Source organism: Delphinus delphis, chromosome 1 (assembly GCF_949987515.2).
Source record: "Delphinus delphis chromosome 1, mDelDel1.2, whole genome shotgun sequence".
Classification (NCBI taxonomy): Eukaryota; Metazoa; Chordata; class Mammalia; order Artiodactyla; family Delphinidae; genus Delphinus; species Delphinus delphis.
Genome location: NC_082683.1, coordinates 27,621,472 through 27,640,231, shown reverse-complemented (window position 1 = coordinate 27,640,231; position 18,760 = coordinate 27,621,472). Strand labels below are relative to the sequence as shown.

The 18,760-nt window shown below is 52.3% G+C and overlaps 1 protein-coding gene across 3 annotated transcripts in view; it reads left to right on the top strand.

Moving 5' to 3' along the window:
* Positions 1–18,760, top strand: part of DLGAP3 (DLG associated protein 3) — a 61,496-nt gene that overhangs the window by 8,615 nt on the left and 34,121 nt on the right. For all 3 annotated transcript variants that reach the window (XM_060003631.1, XM_060003618.1, XM_060003624.1), the window contains 2 exons: positions 12,829–12,911; positions 14,373–15,521. In XM_060003631.1, coding sequence (XP_059859614.1) covers positions 14,424–15,521 — 1,098 coding nt within the window. In that variant the 5' untranslated portion in view covers positions 12,829–12,911; positions 14,373–14,423. The remainder of the gene's footprint in view (positions 1–12,828; positions 12,912–14,372; positions 15,522–18,760) is intronic.

The window sequence follows — 18,760 nt, the reverse complement described above, 5'->3', positions numbered from 1 at the left end:
CCCCTACAAGTGCCTCCCTTCGGTTCCACAAAGATGCTGAGCACAGCCTCACGTTGGGGGCCTCTGCTTTTCCCTCAGCCCGAAACGCTCTCCCCTCCAGATACCCACATGACTTGCTCCCTCGCTTGATTCAAGTCTTTGCTCAGAAGTCACTTTTTTGGAGAGGCCTCCCCCACAGTCTTTTTTTTGTTTGTTTGTTTTTGTTTTTGCGGTACGCGGGCCTCTCACTGTTGGGGCCTCTCCCGTTGCGGAGCACAGGCTCCGGACGTGCAGCCCCAGCGGCCATGGCTCACAGGCCCAGCCGCTCCGCGGCATGTGGGATCTTCCCGGACCGGGGCACGAACCCGTATCCCCTGCATCCGCAGGCGGACTCTCAACCACTGCGCCACCAGGGAAGCCCCACAGTCTATCTTAAATAGCCCCTTGTCATGCTGTCCTCTCACCTCCCCTTTTTAAAAAATAATTCAGCACTTACCACTTCCATTATTTCATATATTTGTTCATCATCTCTTTGTCCATTAGGAGAGAAACTTCATGAGAATGGAGCAAGAGAATGTTTTGTTCACTAATGTACCTACTGTGTCCAGAAGAGTGCCTGGCTCGGAGGCACTCAATACGTATCTGTTGAAGAAACAGATTTTAGGAAGATCGCACTGGCAGCCAGTGAGGAGAGTGGATCGGGCTGGGCCAGGATACAGGCAGGGAGATCAGTTAGGAACCCATTGTAAGAGCTTTAGTGAGAAGTTAGGATGAGGGCAGCCTGATGGAGAACATTGGGAGTGGAGGTGGAGAAAGGGAGATACAGTGTCCAAACACGCGCATGTATGCACACACAGGCACACGTGTGCACATGTCATATTTTAGCCAGTGACATCTCCTATCTTAGTCGCGGAAGGCTAAGGAAGAAAGTAAAAGTGTCTATATGTAAATTGGTACGTATGTCATGAACACCCAGTGACAAGCGGGACAGCCTCCAGCTAACCCTGGATGATGGGATCTTCTCACCAACCCCCCCCCCCCACATATGTCTACCCCTGTCAGCCAGGCTGCGAAGGGCTGCCAGGCAGGTTCCATTTGATCAGTGATGCAGGGCCGCTGCCTGAGGGAATAGGGATAGGGCACAGGGTGCTGAGCGGTAGAAAGGGTCTTTGGAAGGCAGAGTCACAGAGCCTGAGAGACACACGGGGAGAAACACGTGGACCCTGAGAAGAGTGCTCAGAGCCCGTGAGGAGCTCAGGCCTGGCCGAGACTTCCTGAGGCCAGATGTGGTGGGAGGCAGGACAGCATCCTCAGGCAGCGTCCACTTTCTAGCCCTCACCTTTCCCTGGCCCCACTCCTCTCCCTGTTCCACTCTGGTCCCGTTTCCTAGCCGGGTGGGTGCCTTGACCAAGTATGGGCTTAGGAGTGAGTGGTTCCCCACTAGGGTGTGGGAGTTCCGGGATGTGGGGACACCCAGGGAACTGGGACCCGATTTCTAGCGGACAGGCTGGGGCTTTGGCGGTAGGGAAGGAATCTCTCTGAGAGGCTCTGCTGTGTCTGATTTCCTCTCTAAGGAAAGAGCATAGAGACTTGAGCTTGTGTTGCAGAATGAGGAACTGAGGTTAGACCTCAGGCACGACCATTCAGCTTCTAGGGTGAAGTGACTGAAACTTAGTACCTGGGGAACGCTTGGAGGCGGGCTGGTAAGAAAAGGAGGAAGAGGTGGGACCTGTGGGTCAGCCCCGCTCGTGCCGCTGCCTGACCTGCGTAGGGGGCGGGCCCTGAGGCCTAAAATCCGCGTTGAGAGATCCTCCGCAACCCCTCCAAGAGCTGGGTTGCCTCATTTCCAAGAGCTAGAGCCCCTTCCAGGTTCCGGGGTGTATGATGGGGACCTTCTGCCAATCTCTCCTCTCATCTGGACCAGGGGCGGGGGCGCTGCCGCCGCTCCCCTCCCACCTGGGCTCTGAGCGTGGGGGTTGGGCCGAAAGAGCCGCCAGAGCCGCCCACCTGCCCGCGGTGTCATGGCAACGACTCTGCCCACGTGGACGACGAGGAAAGGGAGGAGAAGAGAGGAGAGGAGGCACCACAACAGACAGGAGAATGGGAGGGGGCTCCTCAGGGTCTTGCACGCGGGAGCGCCCATCCCTCCAGCTTGGCCCAGGGCCCCCGGGGCAGGGTGGGGCTTGTGCTCCCGGCCTGGCCTCAGAGAGTGCGTGTCCTTGGGCGTCCTGAGTGATGACAACCTTGGCCTCCTGGGCTGGGCGCCCCCCCCAGTGGAGTCCTGGGGGAGATGGGGCTTTGGCATGTGCAGACCTCTCCTTCTCGCCCCACCCCACAAGTCCGGGATAGTGCCTGGGGTTGAGGGGATGAGAGCACGACCTACTTCTCCATTTTCTCACTATTTTTCAAAAGGAAAATGACCCACTTTTCAGCCAATCGGACTGGGGCCTTTTCCCAGGCTCATTCCCTGAGCCCCCCTGCCCAGGCCTCTGCTCCATCCTCAGCCTGTTAGTCACGTGCTGGACCCACTTCCTGAGGGAAGCAGGTGCACCTGTGTGGAGGGTCCGTCCCTGCCATCTGCGGCAGGCAGGGGAGGGGCCTATTCCAGGGGTGGCCAGGGCCTGAGTGATTTTATGTCAGCCCCCCTTTGGGCTGACAGTCCCCATTGACGGCCATGGTCCTGGGCACTTTGAGTGTCCTGTCTGCCATCCCCTTACACTGCTAGGACGCACACCGTGGAGGGGCAGGAAGGACTCTGGGGAGGGTGGGAGAAGGACTGTACCCCTCCTCTCACTCTGTATTAGTGGGTGATGGTGGGCTGTCTTCCCAAGCTGCACCATTTCCATGTGGAAAGGGAGAGCCGGTAGCACTGGAGAACCATGTCTGTCTGTCTGCCTTCCAGAGAACCCTCCTGGAGGGTTCTGTCTGTGCCTCTCTTCCCAAGCCCCTCCTCCTCTCTAGGATATTGGTCTGGGCCTCAGAGCCCCCTCCCTCCCTCAGCTATATTGGCTTGGGCTGGCTTGGGGGGGGTGATTAGGGATTTAATTATTTAGTTTCTCCAGCTCAGTAGATTAATTCCATCCATCACAGGCAGGCTGAACCATCTCCCGATCTTTGGGTTGCCTGGCCAACCCCAGAGGGAGGCAGCATCATTGCTCACCTGGGCCTAGTATTGGATCTGGGAACAATGGATAAAGTTCTTGTTGGGGGAGGATTTAGTGTATGACATTGAGCAGATGTGGGTGCTTAAGTGATGTGAAATGAACATGTATGTCGGTTGTGTGGGGATAAACATGTGAACGTGTATGTGAGGTTCTATATCTGCACAGCTTCTGTGTGCACAGGCATCAATGTCCATTGGATGAAAATGCACGTGCGTGTGGACCCTTGTGGGAACAAGTTTGTATATATCTGTGCACATTATGTGATGATGACTAGCTATTTGAGGACAAATGCCATGTGAGTTGCGTTGGATGAGTCTGCATGGCTGTGTAAGCTGCTTCTGGAGAACACGTGTGTTAAATTGTGAATAAGCAGTCTTGGGACCGGATGCCCATGTGCAAGGGAGGGATGGCAAGGGTGGAGGTTTCCTGAGGCTGAGTGATGAATCAGGGCACACTGAGGGTCCACCTGGTGACCTCAACAGACCAGTTTGGTCAGAGAGAGATGCTCCTTTAGACCTGCCAGGGGTTGGTCTCCTAGTGGTTGAGAGTGTCAGGCCAGGACTAGATCCAGATTCAAATCCTCCACCACCTGTGTGACTTTGGGCAATTTTCTTTGCATTTCTTAGCCTCAATTTCCTCATCTGTAAAATGGGAATAATAATGGAACCTACTACAAAGGATGGTTGCGAGGCCTACACACAGAAGTACATCTAAAGCACTTAACACAATGCCTGTTCAGTTGTAGGCATTCAAAGAGCTGAGCCTTACACTTCAGAGTTGAAAGGTACCAGAGGGTGTATGATCTGAAATGTGTTCTGTGCTTGAATGCATACTATACCATCCTCCAAAATGGTCCTCCAATCTCAGCTTATATGCCTCCCTGGACAGGACACTCCCAGCTCTTCAGGAAACCCACGTCACACTTTACCAGCTCTGCCTGCTGGAGAGTTCTGGTCCGGCTGCAGGGAGTCATTTCCCTCATGCCTTCTCCCATTTCTCTCCCTATTTCTATGCACCAGCCGAGGGGTGCTGCTTCTTGATGGCTCAATTATTGATCTTGAACTTATTGAGCATCTACTATAGGCCAGGTTTTGTTTATACAGAGATAGATCAGATGGATCCTGGTTTTCAAGGAGCTCACAGCCTGCAGACAGCTATTTATCCTACTGTGTTGAAGTATGGGACCTTAGAGAAGGTAGCAACTGCTGTGCTCTGGGATTGATGAGGAGGGCACGCTTAGGTGAGGTTTCTCGGAAGAGAGGATACTTGAACTGCATCAGAGGCAAAGTTGGGAGGACAGGCTTTCCATACGGAAGAATCTCATAGTCTGTGCTGACTCCTCTCCCCATACTCTCTCCCGTTGTGGTCCTAGCTCCTGCTAAGCCCGGAAGTCCAGCGAGGAGAGCAGGGGTTAAGAGACCCTGGCTGCTGGGGGAGGATCAGGCAGAGCAGAGGGGAGGGAGGTGGCACCACGTCAACCTGGCAGTTAGCCAACCAACTAGCCCTCATCGGGTCCCCTGGGGGCTGGCTCTGTGCTTGACTTCCCTGTAGGAGAGGCCCAGAGAAGACAGACCCTGGTGCGGGCAATCCTGGCCCCACCTCTCACAGAGAGCTTCCAGGACAGTGTGCCAACCCAGGAGGCAGGCTTCATGGGGCAGCAAGACACCTGGGCCAGAGAGTAGCACAGGCCACAGGCCTGGCCTGGCTGAGAAGCTGCTGCCCAGGGGACCCTTGCCATGGACTTGGGATTCTACCTGTTGTTTTCTAATGGCCCTAGAAGGTTCAGGTCTGGCAGCATCCTGGAGGCCAGGGCAGCGTCAGCCCAAATCTCATCAAACACATACAAATAAAAGAAGGCACTAGGGTGCTCACGTCAGGAGAAGCCAACGTGTGGAAACATATGTGCCAGTTGCCTTGAACAGATCAGCTTATTTTCTCATTGCCACAGCCTTAGAAGGTAGGTATCGTTATCCCTATTTTACAGATGACCAAATTGAGACTCATGGTCACGCAGGTAGACTGAGATGAAATGGTCGGAAGCAGATGATTGTCTTTTCAATACCGAGCAATAAGTTCACCGGGCTTTCCCTCCCGGATCCTTGGAGTTGGAAGAAAGACCACCAGCCCTGGCTGCGGGGATCAGTGGGGTCTACAAATCAAGGGCGTCTAGTTCTCTCAGATGCCATCATCTTTGGCCACCAGAGCTGCTCTGCTGTCTTCAGCATGCTTAAGGGGTGGGAGGTCTTCAAAAGGAACCTAGGCAAACAGAAAGTCCTGGGTGAAGCATGAAACAAATGAGTATTCAGGGTTTTGGATCTCTGATCCATACCTGATTCAGGTATGGCTACAGCCTCTGACCGAGGCTGTCTGAGGAACCCTCTCAAAGGCGCTGCTCCCAGATCGCACGTGTTTTAGTGTTTTCTCCCTGGTAGTCAGGAGCTAACCCTCAGCTCTGTGCTACTTGACCCGCAGTACCTTAATCCTCGTGACATCATGGTGAGAAAAGAGCTAGGCTTGTCCCCATTTGGAAGGTGAGGAAACTGAACTAGAGAGAGATGCAGGGACTTCCTTAAGGCCACGTGTCTAGTAACTGGTGGACCTGGGACATGAACCCAAACAGTTGTCACTCGGGACCCATCACCCACAGTCTCTCTCGTTAGCCGTCCCTGACCAGGGTCCTATAGGAGTCTAGTCCTGGGATCCTGCCTCTCAGCGGTTGGCTGGGATGACTTCCCCAAAGAAGACTCCTGGAGACCTTCAGGAGGGGGAGCAGGGACAGGCTGAGCAACCTGAGGATTGATGAGTTGACAGAAAGGGCAGAACGGGCCAAAAGCAGTTGGCTGTGGTCGCAGCTAGCGGGTATGAGGGGTGAGGCTGGTCAGGCGGAACTGTATCTCGTAGGGCATTTGGTAGCCCTGGAGAAGCCTGAACTTTGCTTCTGGTGCCTCTGGGCTATATGGCCCCAGCTGGGAGAGAAGCTGGGACCCAGAGAGTCTGGAGGAAGAGACCTATTTGGGGCTGGGAGATTCCCTCCTCACAGTCTCCTCCTTCTGCTCTGCAGTGTGGGGAGTGTAAATTTCCCCCTTCATTCCTCTTTCCCCTTGCTGCCTTCCTTGAACTCTGCCAAGGGGCACACCTCGAGAGCCCCAGACGTGGCTGGAAAAGAACCATCTTTACCTGCCATTTGAGAGGGCCTAGATAAACAGTGACGAACAGGGCTGGGTTTGGTGGCGGGATTTCGAATACCAAATCCTCCAGGGGCTCTCTAGAGCCCTTATAGGGAAAGGAGCGGAGGTCCTTTCTGTGGGCTGCTGGGCACAGGAGTGGAGTGGAAAGTGACGACATTCATTCATGCGATAGATACTTTTTGAGCACCTGTTCGTGCTAGGCCTTGCTCTAGACACTCAGAATACTGCAGCACATAAGACAGACTTAGTCCCTGCCCTCCTGGGGCTTATATTCTGCTATGGGGAAACATACTATAAACATGTAATAGATAAAGAAAATAATTTCAAAGAGCAATAGTGCTATGAAGGCAATGAAACCGGGTGATGTAGAGCGTTTCTGGGGGCTGGAGTCCGACTTTAGTTAGAGAGTGGTCAGGGAGGGCCTCTCTGAGCTGAGACCTGAGAGATGAGACAGAGGAAGCCATGGGAATATCTGGGGCAGAGTGTTCCAGCAGAGAGAACATCAAGCACAAAGCCCCCTGAGGTGGGATTTTCAAAGAGATTATAGGTAGTGTGGGTTATTCACGGGCTGAGCACTGTCCAACGGGTCAGGAGATGGATTTAGACTTGGATCTTCCTGTGTCTCAAGTGTTTTGGAGCAGAAAGCCCATTTTCTGTAAAATTCCTACCCTAAACCCCTAGGAAGAGTTGATTAAATGAAGTAATAAAGGTGAATGAAAAAGATCCCAACCCTCCCTCCTGTTCTGTTCCCCCTCCCTTCTTTCCACTTTCTGGGGTAGTGAGAGGAAGAGAAGGCTTTTCTAGGGTCCTAAGGGTGGGGGCTGGGCACGAGGCCTGCCGAGTCTTCAGTGACAGAGCTGGGTAGCGAGGTTGCAAGAGGCCAGGGGTGAGGAAACCAGCCCAGCTGTGGAGATCCTGCCGAAGGCAGCTGAGAAAAGCCAGTGCTGAAATGGTCAAGGGGGCTGGGACAGCCCTGGATGCAGGAAAAGGCTGGGGCTGAGGAGGAATCCCTATCCGTGGGCATGGGAGTGTGGGCTACAGGTCAGAGGCTCTGTGTTAGGGCCCCCCACTAGCTGGCCCCTTCACCGGGGATGGAGCCCCAGCCTCTGAGCTGCTGTCAGGATAGGGGGTGGAGGAGGACTGGAAAGGGAAACTGAGGCAGAATCCTGGCCACTCTGGTTAGGTTGACACAGGGAAAGGGGGTGGGAAGGCAATGCCTGAAACTTTGAGGTCCCAAGGGCACACGTAGCTCACCCGCAGGTGTGGAGGAGCCTGGGCCTACAGCAGCAAAATGAATTCCAGGCCTCACTTGCTGTAGGTTCTGCTATGTTGGAACTGGTGAGGGGATGACCTCAGAGGCTCCAGTGTGAGGGGACTAGAGAAGGCTGATCCACAGCAAGAGAGCAACTGTACCCTTTTGCTGCCATCTGGACCATCATGTCCAGCTTGTAGCTCTTCCAGACAGCTTCTTGGGGGAAGGCATGAAGCAGTTAATACTTGATTTCTGAAATCTTTATCTTTGCCCAAAGCATCACTTTGTGTCAGCCTCTGAGACCCTGGCTTTTGTCGAAGGCACCTTGCTCCTTGGCTGCCCAGGTGTGGACAATCTTGAGTAAGAACTGCTTTTTTCCAGTAGAATACCTTCGGTCTTATATAGCTGTCCCAGAGATACTAAGTGACCTACTCAAGGTCACACTGTAAACCAATGGAGGAAGTCATAAAAATGAAAATGCAAATACGGATAGCTACCTTTATTGAGTATTCATCATGTGCCAGGTGCAGTATTATATGCTTTACCTGGTTAACCATCACATCCTTCATCTCTTTCTGATGGTGCTAATATTATCCCCATTGTACAGAAGAGAAAATAGGCTGAGAGAGGTGAATCACCTGCCCAAGTACACACAGCTAGTAAGTGAATGGAAAGGGACTTAATGGAGTCTGACAACAGAGGCTATACCAATAACTGCTTTGATCCAGGGAGTTTGGGAGTCACCTAGGTCTCAAGAAAGGAAAATCAGCTGGTTTGGCCACACAGGGTCCTGGGGGAGAGGACAAGAAACCACTGTGACTCTTTCCTCTGCAGCCCTTTTCCTTCCTCCATTTCCCATTGTTTTTCTGGAAGGTAATTGCTTGGGGCAGTGACAACCTCCTGGCGAATTACACAGCTGGTTTCCCAGTGAGATTTGTAACAACAACTCTGCCAGCCTGGCAGCCCCCAGCAAGTTCCAGTTTAAGACACTAATTGCTGGATTGTGTAGTTGGTGCTAAATTGGGTAATTTCTCGGTGACAGCATGTGTGCCACTTCTTCCAATCCCAGATAGATGCGAGCTGCATCAGAGAATGTGTCACTCACAGCACCCTCCTAGCCTCCTTCACTCCCCACTTCCTAGCCAGCTACAGGCAACGGCAAAAGCAGCGGCTCCCCTGGGCTCAGAGGTTCGCCATCCGGGCAGCTCTCTGTGTGCTGGTGGCCTGGGATAGTAGATAGATGACTTGGTGCAATAAAATGGGGGAAAGTAGCACCAGCATCCAGAGTTGTCAGAGGGTTTCAGGGAGCTTCCTTTATTCTGTACTTATCTGACCTTGGACTTGGAACAAATTCAGTACTCACCACTCAGGGGAAAAGGCTAAACCACACTTTGGTTACCTCTGGAGTGTGTAGTATGTGTGTGGTTCTTAGTCATTTGTTTCCTTTTTAAAAAACAAAACAAAAAAACCAAATTCATTACTGTGTTCCTTCAGAAGGGTGTTTAATCCGTTTGGCTTCCCTGAGCAGCAGCCCAGGTATGAGGAAAGCTCAGGCCTTGGAGTGGGACTACACTGGGTTTGACTTCTGGGTTTGTCACCAACTGTATGACCTTGGGACGGTCAGCCCCTCCAAGCCTCAGTTTCTTCTTCTGTAAATTGGGAGGTGGGGATAATATCTATCCCTTGGCATAGTTGTGGGAATTAAAATGTCATAAGTGAAAAGGATCTTGTTCTTCATAGGCTTACATTCACTCAACAAACACCTGCCATCTACCAAACATTGTTCTAGGAGTGGGGGGGGGGGTAATGCAGTGAATAAGATGGACGAAATTCCTCCACTTACATGGAGCTTACATGCTCCATGTAAGAGAGACAGACAATTTCTGAATCACACAAATTGACAATGGTAATGATAGAAGAGCTATAGAGGTACACAGTGCCTTGAGAGCACACAGCAGGGGGATCTGACCTAGTCAGGGAGGCCAGAGAAAGCTTCCCTGAGGAAGCAACAACCGGGCTGAGATCTGAAGGGTGTGTAGGAGTTAGCAAGGCAGAGGTGGACGGGAAAAGCTTTCTGGACGGGTAGGGGGTGGGGAATAGGCCCCGTGATGGGAGAGATCATGGGACTGCAGAAAGACTGGCCTGGCTGGAGCAGAGGAAGCAAGGGGGAGAGTGTTGTGAGCAGAGTTTGGAAGCCCAGGAAGGGCCAGAGCCTGCAGGCCTTGTTGGATGGGTTAAGGCATTTTATCCTAAGAACATCAATAAGCCAGTGAAGAGTTTTAACCACAGAAGTGACATGATCAGATTTGTGTTTCCAAATGACCATTTGGATTGGAGCCGGGTAAGAACGGAAGCAGGGAGACCATTTAGGAGGCTTTTGCAGACGTCCAGGCAGGAGATGATGTTCTGAGGTAGTTGGATTAGTTAGCAGTGTTTTCTGCTGCAAATACAGAAAATCTGGCCAACAGTGGTTTAAATAAGGAGGAGTTTACTCCTTCCTGCATTTAGGCCTGGAGGAAGGCAACTGCTTTATGTCGGAGCCATGGCTCAGTGACTCCAGGGCCAGCATTTCTGTGATTCTCTAGGCCTTTCTTTCATGGTGGCAAGACAGCTACCCTAGCTCCAGGCATCATGATTGTATTCAAGTTGAAAAGAAAGGGAGGAAGGATGGTACTTGCAAGCCCCATCCCTTTTATTATAAAGGCAAAAATCTTTCCCAGAATCCCTCATCAAATTTTTATGTATATATCGTTAGCTACAAGTGAATCATGTGGCTTCTAGGTACAAGGGAGGCTGGGAAAGGGGAAAGGAGGTTGAGAATGAGTTTTGGCTAGTCAGCCGACAGTGATTTGGTGCATATGGAAATAAGTGGGCAGATCTATTTTTAGGAAGCGGAATCCATAGGACTTGGCGATGGATTGAATTATTAGTCCCCTCCTCGCTTGTTTTTCCTGCCTGTGGATTATGTTTAGTAAGGAGGTGGCAGCAGAAGGTATGTGATCATAAGTGTGATATATAGGAGGAAGTTTATATAATGGAATCTATATCAATTAAATCTTCTCTTTAGGAAATCCATCAATTGGATATCTTCTTCTCCCAGTAATTTGGATTTGATTGTATTGTTTAATATTTGGACGTTGGGGATTTGGGAAGTCCAAAATGAAGGCTTCACCTGTGGGATTATATTGTGTAATCTTTTAGAGTTTACAGAGTGGTTTTGTATCGCTTGATACGAAAATCCTTGGAGATAGGTGAGCAGGTATCATTAGGCTTAGATAGGGTAGGTCACTTGTCTAGCGTCACACACTTTCTGGTTTCAGGGCTTGAGCTTTTTCCACTAGCGAGTACTGCCCTGTAGGACATGGGTAAGGGAGTTGGGGGTGGCTTGTCTGGAGAGAAGCAAACACAGGGACCCATCTCCTTTGAGACTAGAGCTGGGAGGACATGGATTGATGCTAAAGAGACTGATAAGATCTTGATGAAGGTTTAGGGCTGGCAGCAGCACCTGTGTGGTGGTGGAGGAAGGGGGGAAACCTGGGAATGCCCACACCATTGGTGTGGACGTTCCCAGGTTTGATGTGGCCACAAAGAAAGCAAATGGGATGGTCTGGGTTTCTGTCAAAGTGGCCTTTTGTGCTGTGAGTCTCAGACATGGGTCCTGCCTGGGGCAGGAAGAAGAGGACCATGCCATGGATGAAAGACCAAGCTATCAAAGCTTCTTTCCAAGGTGGGGAGATGCTTCTAGGTGCTTTTCCAATAGCTGCTTGAGAGGCCATTTTGGTCTGAAGTCCCCTCTGCTTCCCCAGAGAGGGGCAAAGGAGGAGAATTGTCATCTAGAGCCAGGCAGTTAATATCTGTGAGGTGCCCCCCACCCAGTTCCCCTCCAGGCAAGATAATGAACATCTTCTCCAGCCCAGGCCATAGGGTGGGCCAGGGGCTGGGCATGTCCTACCTTCCCCTCTGTGGAAGATTCCCAGGAGACTTCACAATCTTCCTCATTGTCTCACATCCCTCAGGGTCAGGAAGTTCTTCTTGTTGTCTGACTGTGTCTCTTCCACTACTATTAATCATGTCCGCAGAGCTAGCTCCTCCTGACATCCCTGTGCCTAATAATGGCATCATTAGTCTTCCAGTCACGGCTGCTGCAAACTTCAGAGTCGTCTTCCTTTCTGACTCTCTCCCATCTCTTCCCAGTGTTTTCCAAACCCGTGTCTGCTGGAACTCTCTCAACCCACGCCTCAGAATTCCTTATTTGCCCAACTCTTCTGCCTTTATGCTTGCTGTTCCCTCCACTGGGAATTCTCTCTCCCTTACACACAGCCATCTTGTTCTCCATCTTAAACACACTTTTCTCTGGGAAGTCTTCCTCAATTTCCCTCTATTGGATCTGCTCTTGCCCTCATCTTAACGGCCTGACATTTTGGTACCTCTTTCCAGCACAGTCATTTATTCATCTACTTAGCGAACATTTATTAAGTACCAGCTCTGGGCAAAGCCCCGAGTTGGGTGCTGGAGATCCAGTGATAAATAGAGGTTGGTTCCTACCCTGCAGAAGACCAGATTCTAGTTGGGAAGACAGAAACTGAAACAGACAATTTCAGTGCAGTGTGATAGCTGCTTTCATGGGAGGAACCCAGGGTGTGATAAAAACCCAATAGAGAGGCATAACCCAGAATAAGAGCACAAAAAGTCTTCGAGGGAAGGTGGGCTTAATATGAATAAGTGTTAGTTAGCCAGGGGAGTTGGTTGGAAGGTGGATGAAAGGAGATTCTAGGAGGAAGGAGCAGCTTGTGCAAAAATACAGGGACCTAAAATAACCCTATCACGTGAGAGATTGTTCCCCTGTTAGACTACAAGCCTCTCGATGACAGGGGCCACACTTAAATCACCTCTATACACTTCTCATTCCGAGTATTATTATGGTAGCTGCTCAACAAATATTTGTGGAATGGAATCATTTTTGAGGGCAATGAAAAAAAAAAATGCAGTGGCTCAGCACCATGGACAGATCACACAGACACCTGCAGTTGGAGGTAGTCCAAACTGTAAGCTCATTTGCATACATTTGCATAATGAAGCCAACTTCATTTCTCTGGGGGCCCAAAGGCTCTGCATCATGGGGGATCCAATCAGTCCTGGTTTGGGGGGTTGGGCAGGGAAACTGTCAAGGCCTGAGACTGATCCTCTGAGGACTCCAGGAGAATCTCTTTTCCTCTTTGCTTACCACCCTTTTCTTTTTGGTCAGGAGCCAGTGGTCCTGAGCCTTCTGAAGTTAGGATTCTGCCTGGCGGTGGGAATCCTGACACCAAGGATGGGACAACCCGGATGGTGAGTAGTAGGAGACTCTGGGAGATGGGGTTCTTTTTTTTTTTTTTGGAGATGGGCTTCTTAAATCAGAATAACCTGGGTTTGACTCTTGATTCAAAGTGACTCACCCATTTACCGGCTTTGTGACCTTACCATTTTGAGCTCAATTTTCTCATGGGTAAGTGTGGATAATGTCTACACATAGGATTTCAGTGGGATTAGAGAATATTAGGTATGCACACTACCTGGTACGTAGCAAGTGCTCAGAGATGAGCTGTGAGCAGGATTTGGAAGAAGCCATCCCCATGGTGGGTATGGGGAGGCAGTGGAGGGGAGGAAAGGAGGAAGAGCCTTGGAGGTGCTGCTGTCTGGAGTCTTTGAGGCTGTCATCACCTCATAGTCAGCAGATGGCCCAGGAGCCTGGTCTGGGATGAGAGAGGGCGCCGTCTGCCAGCTCCTCAGTCCCTGTCCCTCCTGCTGGCACCCCCTCCTGCCGTAGCTCCTGTCCTGGCAGCTCTGGAGTCCTGATTGGAGGCAGTACTTGCTGAGAGCTGACCTCTCTGTCCTGTAGTCTTGGCAAGCCTGGGATGGGGGCCAGGAGCACTGGTTCCAATGCTTTCTCTCCATCACCCCCCTGCCCTGCCAGCCCACTGTTCCTGGGAGGAGGAACTCCTGGGTTCTAACCCCAGTTTAGGATTCAGATGCTGCTCGAAGAGCCAGCATTCTTCCTCTTTATGTTTCTCCTCCCTTCATGACTCCCCTCCATTGGAATGGGGATGGGTGGTAAAAGGCAAAAGGGGAAATTTCATCAGGGGATATTTGGAACCCGGAAGAGGAAGGTGGAGTCATCTCAGGTTATCCCTTCCTATCTCAGTCCTGGGTAGGGGGGAAGGAGAATAAGCTTACAGCCAGATAGAAGGAGCTGGGTGTGGAAGGAAGCAGAGGGGTTTTCCTGCAGAATCGTGATAGATACGTAGATTTGGGTCCAGTGTTCTCTTTGGTTATTGCTTCTGGGAGCTGTGACCCAGAGGCCTGACTCTTCCTAGCCGTGGAATTGGGTAGGGATGAGACACAGGTGTGGTGCTGGATCGATTTGCCTCATGTCAGCTTGTTAAAAGCTAGTTCACCTAATGGCTAGTATGTTTGACTATTGTTTTTATGTCTGTATTGGTATCTTTTTATTTTGGGTTACCTAAGGATTTTTAAAAACCCATTTGGTTGAGGGCATTTCCTCTTGTGAATAAGTATTTATCATATCTGCAGCATTTGATGAATGGTGACGTTATTTTGTGCCCTTGTGAGCATCTTTGTCTAGTATGACTGTTTTAAGGCTTTTAAGCCCATTTGTGGAAAGATAGTGGAATCAATCGCACTAAATTGGTATGCACTACCTAAAGGGATATAAGAATACCTAATAAAAGATAGTTTCAGGTGACGTGGCCTGTCGTTCAGTCCTAATCCCACTGCTCCCTGTTTTTCCAGGCGGTTCCTGGGGCCTGGCCCCCAGCACTATGAAGAGCCCTTGCTGAGGCCATGAGGGGTTATCATGGCGACCGAGGCAGCCATCCCCGCCCAGCCCGCTTTGCCGACCAGCAGCATATGGACGTGGGCCCCGCTGCCAGGGCTCCATACCTGCTGGGCTCCGGGGAGGCCTTCTCCACCGAGCCCCGCTTCTGTGCCCCAAGAGCTGGCCTGGGACACCTTTCTCCTGAAGGGCCCCTGAGCCTGAGTGAGGGACCAGCGACAGGCCCCGAGGGAGGGCCGGGAGGGGCCGGGGTTGGGGGGGGTAGCAGCACCTTCCCCAGGATGTACCCTGGCCAGGGCCCCTTCGACACCTGTGAAGACTGTGTGGGCCACCCACAGGGCAAGGGTGCCCCCCGCCTGCCTCCCACACTTCTGGACCAGTTTGAAAAGCAGTTGCCCGTTCAACAAGATGGCTTCCACACGCTGCCATACCAGCGAGGGCCAGCAGGGGCCGGGCCCGGGCCAGGGTCTGGCACTACCCCGGAGGCCCGCAGCGAGAGCCCCAGCCGCATCCGGCACCTGGTTCACTCTGTGCAGAAGCTGTTTGCCAAGTCCCACTCTCTGGAGGCGCCAGGGAAGCGGGACTATAATGGGCCCAAGGCTGAGGGCAGAGGTGGCTCCGGCGGAGACAGCTACCCTGGCCCGGGCTCTGGAGGCCTCCACACCTCCCACCACCACCATCACCACCACCACCACCACCACCAGTCCCGGCATGGCAAGAGGAGCAAGAGCAAGGACCGCAAGGGGGATGGACGGCAGCAGGCCAAGGCCGCGGGCTGGTGGAGCTCCGACGACAACTTGGACAGTGACAGCGGCTTCCTGGCCGGTGGGCGGCCCCCTGGGGAGCCTGGTGGTCCCTTCTGCCTGGAGGCTCCAGATGGGTCCTACCGGGACTTGAGCTTCAAGGGGCGCTCGGGCGGGTCGGAAGGCCGCTGTCTCGCCTGCACTGGCATGTCCATGTCACTGGACGGACAATCGGTCAAGCGGAGTGCCTGGCATACCATGATGGTCAGCCAGGGCCGGGATGGATACCCAGGGGCCGGGCCAGGCAAGGGGCTCCTGGGTCCGGAGGCCAAGGCCAAAGCCAGGACTTATCACTATCTGCAGGTGAGGCTTTGGTGGGGGTGGGGAACAGGGTCCTCAGCCCTCATCAATGTTGTCACCCAGGGAGCTGTGGAAAGGGTTGGGTGGGAGCCAGCTATTCCCAGGATGGAGGGTCTGGAGTCAGGGAGGCTCTCCCTTGCCTCACTGTATTGCCTTGAGCCCCTTTGGGGACCTCAGTTTCCCTGTTTATGCAGTGAAGGGGCCCTTCTATTTTGATATTGTATGTCAGTGCCGGGAAGACTTTTCCTTTACCTGAGGTTTTGGACAAGCTGTGCTGGCCTCTGCCTCATGAGGCTGGAGGCAGAATGAGGTTGAGAGTAGGCAGTGAACAGTACAGTGCGGTGCTCCCTGCCTGTAGCTTCCCCAAGATTGGAGGTCAGCCGTTGGAAAGCAGTCCTCTTGCCCCTTAGGCCTTCTCCAGACCTCTTTTCTGCCCAAACCTGGGTGGTCCAGATATTGTTTGAATGTGAAGGTCAGTTATTTCCAGAATGTGCCTCTGCTGGTGTTTGTTGTTCTGGGGAACCTGCAGCAGGACACCCGTGAGGCTGTGCAAGAGCCTGGGAGCCTGTCTCATGGGTTTCCCCAGGCTGGGCTTCACACAAGTCTGAGCTCCAGACACAGCAGCAGGCCAGGGCACACTGTCCCTGTCCTCTTCTACCAACTCTATAGTGTCTGCAGTTGAGGCTAAGAGCTCTGAACCCTTCTTCTTATGGAGCCTTCATCCATCTCTCACTGTCCCCTCTCCGTCTTCCTATTGAGATGGGGTCGGGGGCTCTTCTTGCCATCAACCTCCCTCTTCTCTGCCTTACGCTCCCCTCTCATATCCCCTGACAGGCTTTCTTGAGCCCTGCTATAGTTTTAGGAGGAAAAGTCTAGACAAGTCCTAGAAGTCGAGTAGACTTAGGGTTATCCCCCAAACCCACGTTCCGCATAGTTCGTCTGCGTCCATTCATTTAGTGAGCATTTCCTGGGTGCTGTGGATACAAAGATGAAGACACAGATGCTGCTTGGGAGGAGCTCACCATTTAAAGGTGGGATAGACAAGGCATCAGGTAGAATACACTGTGATGAGGCTGTGAGAGGAGAGAGCCGTGGGAGCCTTGGGAGCCCAGAGGAGGTACCTCACCCACCTGGGTGATGGTGGCCAGAACAACTTCTAGGAAGAATGTCCCCTGAGCAGAATCTCAGTGGAGAATTTGGAGTTAGTTGAGTGCAGAAGTTCCAGGATTAAGGGTGTTCCAGGAAGAGACTACAGCACGTTCAAAGGTGTGGAGAGTTGAGCTTGCATGTGTCTTTGGGTGTCACTGGCCTTTTTGGTAAGTTGTTCACATGTTAGGGCTCTCCTGGATAGGGAACCCACAAAAGCTCAAGGGAACAGATAGGGCCACAGTGGAAGCAGGAAGGGGTGGGAGACAGAAGGGGAGGTTGGAGACTTCTAGGATTCAGGACTTCTGGGTTGGCCTTGGATTGCCCCCTCCCTGGGAGAGAGGTTCTCTAAGCTGGGGATTGAAGGGTCCAGCAGAAAGGGTCGAGGAGAGAACACCAACCCTTCTTCTCCCATCCCTGGAACCTTGCCACCACTCCGCTGCTCCCTGCTGCTTCTCCAGGGCTTCCCTCACCTCCCTGGGGGCTTCCTTTTTAACATGCAACTCACAGTGTCCTGCAGAGGAGCCAGCAGCTCCGCAGTGGCTATGGAGTGGGAGCCCTGCAGTGTGCAGAGCGTGCCTGGCTGTCCCATCTGCCTCCCTCTGCCTCTGTGGCTCCTCTCTGTAGAGTATGGGGAAGGGCAAGGATCGATCAGGGGCTGGGGTTCCAGGGAATCTTAGGACTGGAAAGTCTGAGCCTGTTTGGGGGAGAACAAGGGGCTGCAGGGACTCTCTAGACAGACTGGTGCCCCCCTGGCACAAAAGCAGGGGAAGCTGGCCACATCAGACCAGGTGTCTTTGTTGGATCCCCAGTCCTGTTGTTGAGACCTTGTTCCCCTACTGGATGCCAGCTCTCTCTCAGACTTCTTCCAGAATCCCTCTTTTCACTCAGAGCCCTTGTTCCTTTATGGAGCCTCATCTCTTCCCTGCGTTCCCATCTTCTGATTGAGCCCAGCCCCACACCGAGCCCTGTCCGCCTCACCCCCTGAGGGCTCCTTCATGGGGCCCCATCCCATCCCTGTTCTTACACTGATCTCTGACCCCTCATTTAGTCCCACCCCAGAATCTCTATTCCTCTCCCGAGCCCTATGCTCTCCCTGAAGCCTGACCCCCACCCCATTTAACCTGTTCTTTTCAACAGGTGTTTTAAATCTTCGCTACCTGCCCTGGGCCCCTCCCGCATGCCTTCATTACACCTCATTCTTCACAGTGTAGGCCAACCATCCCAGACTCCCTCACCTTCCTGTCAGTGCACCTGGGGACTCATCAAAATCCCCAGCCACCCTCATACCCTTCCTTCTTGGCTCAGAGGAGAAGCCAGGACCACCCATCCCAGCATGACGCCTCCACAGGGCTTGAGCCCATCTCTCTGGGATCCCCTCTGTCCATGAGCTGTCCCCCCTTCCTCCCCACATTTAAAGACTGTCTCTTTACTGACTCTTTCCCTCATCCTGCAAACATGCCCAAATCTCTCTCATCCTAAAAAAAAAATATTTTTCTTCAGCCCCATACCCCTTTCCATCTCCCTCCTGTCTTCCCTTCATTTCCAAGTTCTTAGAGTGTAGACTCCACTACTTCACTTCCTTTCACTCTCCCCTTTACTGCAGTCTGACTTCCACACCCCTGTCCTCTAAAATGTCCTGGGAGTGGTCACCAATGGTCTCTTGAGAACTCTCCTTGAAAGGTACCTTTCAATGCTTATAACAATGGTCAACATTGGGCACTTACTCTGTGCTGGGCACTCTATATTGGCTCACTTATCTTTCCTACCAATGCTGTGAAGTGGGCATAATTATCATCACCAGTTCACAGACGAGGAAACTGAGGCTTAGAGATTAATCAGTTTTGCTTAAGTTTACCCAGCTAGCAAGTGACGGGGCCAGAATTCGAACATGGTTCTAACTCCCTAGCCTGAATCACTAACCTCTGCACGCACTGTGGCATTTGACATTATCAACTCCTTCTATTCTGGAAATGTCTCCTGTTTCCATGACATGGCATTCTCCTGACTTCCCTCCCACCCTTCTGCCCACTCTTTCTCAGGTGACTTCATAGGCTCCTCTCCCTTTCTTCGCAGTCCCCTTTTAAATGTCAGTG